The 12,542-nt window shown below is 41.1% G+C and overlaps 1 protein-coding gene across 1 annotated transcript in view; it reads left to right on the top strand.

The window, feature by feature from the left end:
* The window catches only part of LOC149278710 (succinate--CoA ligase [GDP-forming] subunit beta, mitochondrial-like), a 57,147-nt gene that overhangs the window by 13,522 nt on the left and 31,083 nt on the right, over positions 1–12,542 (top strand). The window contains exons 6-7 of the mRNA XM_089501868.1: positions 489–578; positions 3,428–3,524. Of these exons, the coding sequence (XP_089357994.1) occupies positions 489–578; positions 3,428–3,524 (187 nt within the window). The remainder of the gene's footprint in view (positions 1–488; positions 579–3,427; positions 3,525–12,542) is intronic.

The raw sequence follows: 12,542 nt of genomic DNA, 5'->3' as shown, positions 1-12,542 counted from the left end.
GGTTACCGCCTCGGGGTTCCTTAAATCTCTGTTCTTGGGTATTTTTTTTTCCGCACCCGCCCGGACTTTGTATAACTCCTTGAAAGGGAGCGACCCCCTTAAAGCATATTCTTCGGTAATACGACTAGACACACGAGGCTCCGCATTGTTAACGTTCCGGATCTTGTCATGTGGAATTAGCAGCTTATTCCTTAGAATGCTATCTGCCTGTTAATTAGAAGTGAAACGTGGCGTTAGGTTATTTTGTTACTTGCCACATTCAAGAAGTGTTTTTGGAAATGGACTTCCTATCAAAGCTTGGTGTCATAATTATAATGTACCCTACAGGCACCTGTAAAAACCCGAGGGCCTGTCCTACATTTACCATTTATGTACAAAAAAAGCCTCATTTTGTGCAGACCAGTTTATCCAGAAAAGTGGTGGGTTTTTTTTGTTTTTTTTTTTACAGTTATTGTTTATTTTAAAACTATTATTCTGTGTTCTTAAAGGAGGAAATCGACATTTTTGAAGGTGTGAAAGATAGCCAAGCTTTGCGAATGGCAGACAATCTGGGATTCAAGGGACCTCTCCAACAACAGGTGCGGGAAAGAGTTAAACTTTTGGATCCCATAAGGTTCCCGGCTCAGAGTTGCTTGCAAGATTCCAATAAATCCAAGATTCCAATCAGTGATACATTGTTGACCTTAACGTTTTGTATTTAAAGTTGTGGGGGGTTTTTTTGTTTTTTTTTATTGTACGCAAGTTTTAAGGTAGGTGTATGTGTGTCCTGTTGGCCAGGAATCGTAATGAGGGTAACAAAGTGTTAATTACATGACTCAGTTCTGCATTTTTCCCTGGTTTTTTTTTTTGTTTTTTTTTTTTGCTCTGTGGGGTTCACCCATCAGCATCCATCAATTTATAAAACACGCTTCAGATCAAGATTAGGGCCCTCGCTGTGCTAATAAGTAAAAATGTCCGAATGAGAAAAACACGCCGCCATTTTTATAGCACAGGAAAAAAAAAAACACACTAAGGCAATTTGTCAAATGATTTTTCTTCGAGCTTTAAGTGCCTTTGGAAATAGCGTTCGGAACCGACGGAAAGCTACGTCTTAAAAGTAAACGAGTCATAAAAAACCATCAAAGCAAATGTAAACGAAAGTGCTTCCACCAAATGGATTTTAATCTCCATACGGACCCAGAGTGCACAGATTTCAGTTTGACAACATAATTTAACACAAACACTCGTTTGCAACAGAATATCAATTGGCGGGGTAAAGAAATACCGTCTCTAAATGCTCATTTTGGAGCTTTTGGGCCAAAGAGGAACTCTGGGGCAAAGTTCTTAACGTGAGCCAACCGGCATTGGGTTACGGCGGCAACGTTTCCGCCTGCTAATAGGTCTTTATGAACGTGGCCCTTGGGTTCTCCTAAATCATAATTGGACTGAAAATCATTTAAAAACCCTGTCCGGTTTAAGATCCCCAGTCATTTTTAATGCTGTTTGTGCGTTTATTTAAAGAGTGGCTTAAGTGAGAAATCAGCGTATCCAGAAATCTTCTCTGCAGAATAATGGTTTTGCCAATTAAAGGGTTAATTGTTCCTATTAAGAGTCACCTGCCCTTTGTGGATTAACGAGTTAAGCCTGGGTGTTTTTTCTTTGTCCAGTTTCGTATAATCGCTTGTAATCTCATGTCGAGAGGGCAGTTAAATTCCACCACGTCAATAATTTAAGTGTTATTACGCAGAGTGAGCCGTCCTTAAACATTCGAGACGGACGGACAGGCAAATGATCGCTTCCACCGGGAAGATACATCTGCTGCTATTCTTCACGGCTTTACGGACCCGAACAGCATGTTTCCTTGGGTCTACGATCTTCACGTGTATATATATTTTCCGGTCCGTTCTGCCTCGAAATACCTACAGGGGACGCAGAAGTGCAGTAAGGATTAACTAGCGGTTTGGACTCCGGTTCGAGGGATGGTGAAGGTCTGATAGAACGCACACTTAGTTCATTAAAAGAACGCTTTCCCATTATTTCTCCATCTCCATAAATTTTCTGTATTATAGAATAGGCACGCACCACTATATAAGGACAGGACTGAAAGGGGGAGGGGTTTGTGTAGCCCTTCCCATTCCCAGCTGTGCCCCTCCCATTTTGATTGGGGACCGCTACTCTAAAGTATTCCCTTCCCACCTTAGTTAATGCTCTACCCATTTCCGATCAGTCCCTCGGCTACAAAACCATTAGTGCTCCTTCCCGGAATGTTCGAGAACTTCTGAATTAACGAGAATCAGAGCCTTTCTGTTTTGTAACGATGCTTCTTCCAGTTTTTAGCCTCAAGGGTACTTGTCCGACCCCTCAACGGGAGTCTATGGGGCAGATCACAACGATCCCCCCCAATGCCTGGAATAAGGCATTATAGAATTAAGTATTCTTGCTCTTGGAGATTTTGGTGTTTCTTAAAGGGGCAGTTTAATGTCCTAGGCCACCAAAAAAAAAATATATATGATTGTGCCAGACCCTCAGAAGCCCACCATTCTCGCCTAGAACTTTGTATCTGCCATAAGCCTAAATGACGAGCTCACGGACAGGGTCTCCAACTCCTATTTTATCTGTATATGTCAATGTGTCTTTATGTGTTTGTTAACCCCTTCATGACAAAACCCACACATGTACGGGCTCACAATGCATTGTTTTTATTGGGTTTAAGGACAACCCATTGTCCTTAAGGGGTTAATCGACCCACATTTAACTGCATAGCGCTGCATAAATAATATATAAAAAGTAAATATAATAATAGTATTTTGAGAATACTTTAATATACATTCTTAAAATGCTTTAAGAAAAGTGAACTCGATCTCTTAGCTTAGGGAGCAGCTGCAGTTCCTGCCTCTTTCTGGTGATTCACTTCACTGATTGGCTGCTCGGAGCGCCACTTAAATTTAAAGGGACCTCTCTGCTATCTTATGCATTAAAGTGCCTGATACCTGTAAAATATCAGACGATTCTCTGACCCCACGAGCAATCATAATCTTTTTTTTTTTTTTAAGCTTTAATATTTTGGTAATTTGTTAATTAAAAAAAAAAAAAATACTTATTGCCTTAAAATAGTTTTATTTATTAAAATGTTTTTGTTATTGTGCCTATTGATTGTTGAAACAGTCTCTTCTACGATGAATTAAAACATGAAGCACAGAACGATTTCGTTATAACGCTTTGATCCGCTACAAGGACCTTTTTGCTGCAGGGCCGGTTTTATCGATATCATCTTGAAGATTATTTAATAGATAATAGCCCGGCGACCGTGCGAGAGATTATTCTTTTTGAAATACAGCTATTTTCTCTTTTTTTTAATCCAAGTTTGTGATGCTTCCCAGCATACGGTGCCTTTTAATATTTCAATTTGCATGATTATTATTTTTTTGTTTTGTTTAATAAAACGCAGGCTGCCGATCAGATTAAGAAGCTCTATGATCTTTTTCTGAAAGTTGATGCCACTCAGGTTGAAGTGAACCCATTTGGCGAAACTCCGGAAGGACAAGGTAACTAAGAAACAAAAAAAACCCCACAGTTATTGTACAATAATAATGTTTTTAGAATATTAGTAGAAACATAGAATCTGTCAGCAGATCCGGCCCATTAGTCGGCCTTTTTTTTTTCTGCTTTAAAGACAAAAACCTTAATCAGTCGTTGGTCTCGTCTTAGATTCAGAAGCCGTTTGTCTATCGAATGCATGTTTAAATCCCCTCACTGTATTACCCTCTACCACTTCTGCTGGGAGGCTGTTCTCCTTATCTACCACTCTCTCAGTAAAGTAATTTGGGTTTTTTTGTGTTATTAAAAGGATAGCAAAGCCCCAAAACATATTATTAAAGGCGGTGCTGATGTAAAAAAAATACTTTTCTCAGTAGAGCAAGAGCTGCTTGAATTATATTTCTGATATAAGTAACTCCGCTGTATAGACAGGCGTACCATGACCATATGGAAGTAATCTCAATAAGTTTGTCCCTTACAGGCATCATGAAAGCGGTTTTATCTACTTTTTCAATAAGGCATAAAATAAACTGTGACTGTAAGGTTGACGATATGGTCTGCAAACACTTATTGGCACTATGATGTCACGGGATTTAATCCAACTTTAGTGACATCACTTCCTAGTTCGGCAGCCCACATTCCCCCATCTGATGGTTTCGCAAATCCTGATCTTTAGAATTGATGCTATCCAGCGCCTGCCAGATCGCCTCTGTTCCTTTAAATCCACGGCGGAAAACATCAAACCTGTTAAAAATAATAAGAATAATAATAATGTAAATCCTCCCCCCTGAGTGTACCCCCATTACCTGATACACCGTGTGCAGTTCTAATAGGACAAAGATCCATATTTAAAGCTCCCCGTATTAATCTGAAATACTTGACACTCCCTTTATTTTTTCCCCGCAAAGTTTTGAAATCAATTTTTGTGCAAAGCGTAGTAATCATTCTGTCTGAGAGCGTCGTCGCCGCCGCCGCCGCCACTTAATCAACGCCAGGTGAATTGGCAGCCTGCTAAGGAGAAAATAGTCATGCTCTGGAGATTAAAATTCCTAAAAGATTACCCTCTCCTTAGTAAAAGGTACGTTGCGGACCGTGAGGGCATCTTCTGTCTAACGGCAAGCATATCTGGGACATATCATTGCGTATTAACCCCTTAAGGACAATGGGTTGTCCTTAAAACCATTAATGGCAGGGCATTGTCGTGAAGGGGTTAAACAAAAGGCTGGCGTTTTTTCTTGCGTAAATGGACCATGGAGGGGTATGGTGGTTTGCACAGATGGTAATATGCACTTGTCGAGCATTTTATTTCCTTGGAATTCATACATGCGCAGAGACGCTTCCTTTCTGCCCTTTTAATGAGTTCTGTTTTGCAGTATAAGTAGTCCCATGAAGGGGTTAAATTCTACACCACCACATGTAATTGTCATCTGCTGATTGAATTACAGGGGGTTAATTAATTAACAGTGGAGCGGAACTGAATGATACATTGAAAGTTGAGATAACTAGCTTGTCTAATGATAATTAAAAGCATATTAAAGTGCCGAATGCCAACTATCATAGGCAGAACGTGCTGAATGTTTTAATTACGCGGCAAGTCAGCCACCAAGGATTTGACACCAAGTTCTGGAAATTGCCTTATATGGCATTTCATATACAACAAAGGGCGCTTTTCTTCCTATTTTGTTTCGTTTTTGGTCCATTTGTTTTAGGGCAACAAATTTTGTTTCCTGCCCTTTCAGTTTGAACGAAATGTGGAGGGTTTTTTCCATTCGGAACAAAAGTTGTTGTCGCTCACGCTTTCTGACACTCCGGGTCCCTGTGTACTTTCTCACAGCTCCGCTTCTTCTCTTGCCTCTTTTTGTTCTTCTGTCTTCTTCCTTTGCCCACTTGTCTCTGTGTCTTTCTTTCTTCGCCCGCTTCTTCCCGTGTCTTTTTTCTTCGCCCGCTTCTTCCCGTCTCTTCTTTCTTCGCCCGCTTCTTCCCGTGTCTTCTTTCTTCGCCCGCTTCTTCCCGTCTCTTCTTTCTTCACCCGCTTCTTCCAGTGTCTTCTTTCTTCGTCCGCTTCTTAGGCCTCTTAGCTCACTTCCACAAAACAGTGACGCCTCCGGACACACCCTCTCTCCCAATTGGAGGAATGGGGAAGAGAGTCTCAGTGGCTCCGCCCTTTTTGCAGAAGTACTCCGAGAGGCCAGAATAACGAAGGGTCAGCCTTATTATTCTTCCCCATTAAGTTATCTCTCCCCTTACTTAAAATGCTTTGTAAATAGTAATATTTCACACAAAAAAGAGCGTGTGTTCTTAGTAAATGGAGTCCTTACTGCCTGTTTATCACATTTAAGCTTCTAAGTGAAAACCAATAGGCTTTCATCCTTCTTTGATGCAAGGATTGCTGCTTACTCGCGGCAACTGTAAACCCGGCGGGATAAAAGAATGACTCCTGCCTTTCTCTGCGTCTTCAATTTTAGAAATGTAAGTGAATTTTGGCTATAGTATAACTTAATCGGAAGCGTTACCCTCCGCGCGCTGCGCGTTTCTATCCTCGGTGAGCGGACACGCTGTGAAAATGGAACTTTGGACGTTTCTCTTCGGAATTATATCATTTCACCGGCAGGAGGGAAGTTCTGTAATTTAATTCAGGGAGTGTTAATAAAAAAAGAGAAAAACTCAAGGTAATTACAGACAGTAACGACGCTATGGGGGGGGGGGGGATGTACTTTTTTAAAAGCTATTTCTGGCATTTGTATGAGGATTCCGAGTTTATAAGAAAAGAAACACAGACAGCAGATCGGCCCCCGTCTAGTCTGTAAAAACTCAAACCTTAATCATGCATGTTTAAATTCCCTCACTGTATTACCCTCTACCACTTCTGCAGGGAGGCTGTTCCACTTCCTTCCGTTCCATCGAAGCCTCCGACCCGCTGGTTTTAGATTGACCTCTTATTCTAAGAACTATTTAAGAAGTTCCTGCCGTTTCCCATCAGTTCGCCAAGCCTCTTAACTAAAGTTGACCTTTTATTTAAAAATTAGCTTGATGCTGATCAGTAGAACATAAAACCAAGGAATGTCGCATTAAAACTTCACCAAACCGCGCGGTGGATTTAAAAAATATCAGAATTCAGCCTATTATGAACCTTATTATACAATTGACATTTTGGGCACACCTTTAAGACACATTCTAATTATTGTTTTAGGGACCAATTAGAAGGAAGGTTAAAAAAAAAACTCTTTCTTATTCTATACACATAAAAATATATAAATAATAATAATCGTGGTGGAAAAGTGCCATTTGGGGAACCAACGGGTTAATGCGGAGAAGAGAAATAACCTTCTTAGTGCACCCGTCGTGCTGCATGCAGGATTATAATAAATGCACATCCTACTTTGTATAGAAAGTGGATTAGCTCTTAACCTCCGACGTATTGAATGTTAATGTGTACAATTAGATGTCAGATATAAGGATCTATTGACTCAGTAGGGGCCGGTAGAACGAGAACACGTGTTTCCCCGTCACGTGGAGAAACTTTATATGCGGCACTTTGTAACGGGATCTCGATTGGATTGAATTAGATAAAACGTAACCATATATAACAATAAGAATAACCTTCACCGTATATAGAGGAGAGACTTGCATACCTCTCAGTCCCTCTCTGGAATCCCTGATGCCCCCTTTCTTCTCGTGATGCCCCCCTCTTTCCTCTCCTGATGCCCCCTCTTTTATAGGAGGTCAAAATGTTGCTGGGTATGAGGGTGTTGCAGGGTCCTACAGCTGGAAACGGGTTTTTCTCCTAAATACATTAAACCGTTCGATGATTAATAAGTCGGTCGTATGAAACATCCTGGGAAAAAAGCTGCCCCCTCCCTTCCGCCACGCCTCTAACCACACCCCCAGAAAAAAACAAATGTCCTTTTTTGGTCATTTGAAACAATGGGGGGTGTGGACTTGGTACATATACACAAAACGGAATCGTTTCATGTTCAGTTCAAGCGCAAGACGTACTAAAAAAAGGTTGCTTTTAAAGCGTTGGATTTGTGCCCCATCTGTTTGAGACGCCATATTTCAGCATTGCTTACTGGAATAATAATATAAAAAAAGGCAATTAAAGTTAAATAAGTTGTCGGGGTCGTGATTAAGTTGTTTACTCGTTGGGATTAAATAATGGGTTAATCTGGAGTCGTCGCGAAAGCATTTTAGCATTGCATTATTTCGTTATCGGGAAATATTGCTCTATTAAACTTCCATATTGTAAGCAGCGTGCAGAATCCATTTGCCTAATCCTATAATACAAATATCTAGAAAGCGCAGAGTCTTAGAGGCAGCGGACGATCCGTCAGGGGCGGCCGCCGTGTCTGAAAGGGAGCCCCGGTTGATTAATGGGGGGGGGGGGGGCGTACATCATCGGGTCTCTCTGTCGACGAGGTTATGACATATAGACCAGTCTCTGCCGGGAATAACATGACGATAAACGACTGTTTCAAGGAGACCACCTGAGTGTGGGAGATAAGGTGTCTTATTACAGGATTCTATACAGGTCGGTGAGTTTCTACAGAGATGGATCCCCCGCGTTACGCCGCGTTATCCCAGTGATGTATTCTCAATCAAGTCAACCGACAATCTGCCCGTCTAGTCGCCCGTTTCTCCTGCTGTAAAGACTCAAACCTTAATCAGTCGTTGGTCTCGTCTTAGATTCAGGAGCCGTCTATCCCTCACTGTATTACCCTCTACCACCTCTGCTGGCTGACTGTTCTGTTCATCTACCACCCTCAGTAAAGTAAAGTAAACCTTTCTTACATTACATCTAAGCCTCTGGTCTTCTAGTTTTAGATTTACGCCTCTTGTTCACCCCTAAACCTGGAGTTATTATTCTTTCCTGATATTCTTTTATCCTACATTCACAATTTTAGTCTCTCTCTCCCTCCAATGGGCCAAGATCCTTCTGGGGTTGGGGGTCTACAGAACTGTCCTCAATACTCTAGATGAGGGTTGACCAGAGAACTATAAAGTTGTAGGACCCCCCACCTTCCAGCTATTAATGCCCCTATGCCATACATCCCAGCACCCTGCGGCTCTTCCTAGGCTTTAGATCATAACTGGTAGATACACAATTCAATTTCCTTCCAAAAACAGTATGATGTTTGACATAATTTCCAGTAATTAAACTTTTTACTGATCTCTTACATCTCGAGCCAAGGTGATGTGAAATATATATGTTGGGATGTATCATTCTCTAATCCAAAGATCGTGGAGGTTCGTGTACATATGGGGTATCCGCACGTAGGAAGCCTTTTATGCTCACTAATATCTAGAATCTTTACACCTGACTTCCGTTTTCATGGAACGCACAATAAGTTCCTTATGAACCCCTGTCGCTCTTCTTCCAGCTGTAATAAAGTAAAGGTGGACTCTTCGTTGTCTTTGAAGCTCGTTTCCAGCGACACTCTTATGCCCGTGCCGGCAGGCATTAACCCAACGTGCCAGATAGCCAGCCAGGGTCACCAGGAAACTCAGGAACGTGGTTTTTTTCCCCGCGGAAATACTAATTTCTGTGCATTTTTAGAGATGACGATATTTTTTTTTCTTCCTTGGGCTAGACTTCAGGGACACGTTACATTACAAGGTAATAGCGGGATGTGATAGACCTCGTAACACCAGCTCTCCACGGCCGTGACTGACAGCCGTTGCTTCTAAAGTATTAATACAGCAGCAGAAATATTTCATTGAAACGCGTTGTCCAGGGCTGGAGGACAAGCGTCGCGTCTCCAGCCCTTTGCGGATCTCTCGCTGAGAACGTCTGACAGCTGCTGATGTCTCGCGTCTTTAAAGCCGGTGCAATTTATTTATTCTCATATAGAGTTCCTTCACACACGAAATAATGTAAAGCAGCTTACCGGCGTCCCCGAGATCCGAACGTTAGTCCTGCTTAATAAATCGCAATATTTTACACCGTCGACCACGACAATAACACGGATATTTAATTTGGATTTTCAAGCTTTTTTTTTAATGCTTCTTTCCAATGAAAACATTGTTTTATATTTATTATTATTAGTTTATTATTATTATTAGTTTATTATTATTATTATTATATTATCAGTATTAGTGTATTATTATTGTTGTTGTTACTACATTATAGGAAACCCATTCCCCAGAAGCATATAAATACTCCAGAGAGGCCAGGATAAACATTTTGTGTCCCTACTGTGTTGATCCAGAGGAAGGCAAAAAAACCCTTATGAAGCAGATGCCAATTGCCCCATACCAGGGGGAAAATTCCTTCCCGACTCCAAATATGGAAATCAGAATAAATCCCTGGATCAACGTTCTGTCCCTATTAATCTAATATCCATAACTTGTAATATTATTGCTTTCAAGAAACACGTCCAGGCTCCTTTTGAACTCTTTTATTGAGTTTACCATTACCACTTCCTCTGGCAGAGAGTTCCATAATCTCACCGCTCTTACTGTAAAGAACCCCCGTCTGTGCTGGTGTAGAAACCTTCTTTCCTCCAACCGTAGAGGATGTCCCCTTGTTATAGATACAGTCCTGGGTATAAATAGGTCCTGGGAGTGATCTCTGTACTGTCCCCTTATATATTTATACATAGTTATTAAATCCCCCCTAAGCCGTCTTTTTTCCAAACTAAATAACCCTAATTCTGATAATCTCTCTGGGTACTGTAGTCCTCCCATTCCCCTTATTACTCTGGTTGCCCGTCTTTGAACCCTCTCCAGCTCCACTATATCTTGTACACTGGTGCCCAGTACTGTACACAGTATTCCATGTGTGGTCTGACTAGTGACTTGTACAGTGGTAGAATTATTTCCTTGTCGTGGGCGTCTATGCCCCTTTTGATGCACCCCATGATTTTATTTGCCTTAGCAGCAGCTGCCTGACACTGGTCGCTACAGGTAAATTTACTGTTAACTAAAACTCCTAAGTCCTTTTCCATGTCAGTCGTCCCCAGTGTTTTCCCATTTAATACATATTCCCAGCCTGGATTTTTCTTCCCCATGTGCATAACCTTACATTTATCTGTGTTGAACCTCATCTGCCACATCCCAGCCCAAGCCTCCAACCTATGCAGATCCATTTGTAATCGTGCACTGTCCTCTATTGTGTTAACCACGTTACAGAGCTTAGTATCGTCTGCAAAGATTGATACTTTACTATACAATCCCTCTACAAGGTCATTAATAAATATATTAAAAAGAATAGGACCCAAAACTGACCCCTGTGGTACCCCACTAGCAACAGTAACCCACTCAGAGTATGTACCATTAATAACCACCCTCTGTTTCCTATCACTGAGCCAGTTGCTTACCCACATACACACATTCTCCCCCAGCCCAAGCATTCTCATTTTATGTACCAGCCTTTTATGTGGCACCGTATCAAATGCTTTGGAAAAATCAAGATATACGACATCCAGCGATTCACCCCGATCCAGTCTTGAGCTCACCTCCTCATAAAAGCTGATCAGGTTAGTTTGACAGGACCGATCCCTTGTAAACCCATGCTGATATGGAGTCATACATTTATTTTCATTGAGATACTCCAAAATAGCATCTCCTAGGAAACCCTCAAACAGTTTACACACAACAGAAGTTAAACTAACAGGCCTATAATTCCCCGGGTCACTTTTTGTCCCCTTTTTGAATATTGGCACAACATTTGCTATGCGCCAGTCCTGGGGAACAGACCCTGTCACTATAGAGTCCTTGAATATTAGAAATAGGGGTCTGTCTATTACATTACTTAACTCCCTTAGAACGCGGGGGTGAATGCCATCTGGACCTGGTGATTTGTCTATTTTGATTTTTTTTAGGCGGCACTGCACTTCTTCCTGGGTTAGACAGGCGACATGTACTGGGGCAGTTATCTCATCCTGCTGTATATTACCTGGCATTTCATTTTCCTCTGTGAATACAGCAGAGAAGAATATATTTAATAGATTAGCTTTTTCCTGATCCCCGTCTATAACTTCTCCCTCATTACTTTTTAAGGGGCCAACGCTTTCATTTTTAACCTTTTTACTATTTATATAGTTAAAGAACATTTTGGGGTTTGTCTTACTCTCTTTGGCAATGAGTCTTTCTGTCTCCAATTTTGCTGCTTTTATCTGATTTTTACATATTTTATTTTTTTCCCGATAGCTTTTTAGTGCTTCCTCACTGCCTTCCTGTTTTAGTAGCTTAAATGCCTTTTTTTGCCATTTATTGCCCCCTTTACATTTTTATTTATCCACATTGGTTTTCTCTTGTTCCTGACTCTTTTATTCCCATACGGTATGTACCTTTCACAGTGAGAATTTAAGATATCCTTAAAAATCTCCCATTGAGCGTCTGTACTCTTGTTTTTGAGGACATTTTCCCAATTTACAGTGTTAAGGGCTTCTCTTAGTTGATCAAACTTTGCCTTCCTAAAGTTCATAGTTCTTGTGGCTCCTCTAAGAGTTCCCTTATTGAAGGACAAGTTATAATGCATCATATTGTGATCACTATTTCCTAGATGCCCCCTGACCTGCACATTAGTTACTCTGTCAGGTCTGTTGGTTAATATTAAGTCCAGTAGGGCGCCCCCTCTGGTCGGGTCCTGTACCATTTGGGACAGATAATTATCCTTACTTATAGTCAGAAACCGGTTTCCTTTATGAGATTCACAGGTCTCTGTTTCCCAGTTTATGTCGGGATAGTTAAAGTCCCCCATAATAACCACCTCATTGTGATTTGCTGCCTTGTTTATTTGCTTTAATAATTGATCTTCTGCTGCTTCCATTATATTTGGTGGCTTATAGCAAACCCCGATCAGTATTTTATTATTTTTCTTTCCATATATTTCTACCCATAATGACTCCACATTATCATTTCCCTCACATATATTCTCCCGCAGTGTGGCCTTTAGGCTGGACTTTACATAAAGGCAAACTCCTCCCCCTTTTCGTTTTTTCCGATCCTTCCTGAATAGACTATACCCCTGTATGTTAACCGCCCAGTCATAGCTATCATCCAACCATGTCTCTGTTATACCCACT

This window comes from Sceloporus occidentalis, unplaced genomic scaffold (genome assembly GCF_023333645.1).
Source record: "Sceloporus occidentalis isolate IW3139 unplaced genomic scaffold, rSceOcc1.0.p SCAF_183, whole genome shotgun sequence".
Taxonomy (NCBI): domain Eukaryota; kingdom Metazoa; phylum Chordata; class Lepidosauria; order Squamata; family Phrynosomatidae; genus Sceloporus; species Sceloporus occidentalis.
The sequence above is the reverse complement of the archived record's forward strand: the minus strand, read 5'-3'. Positions and strand labels throughout refer to the sequence as shown.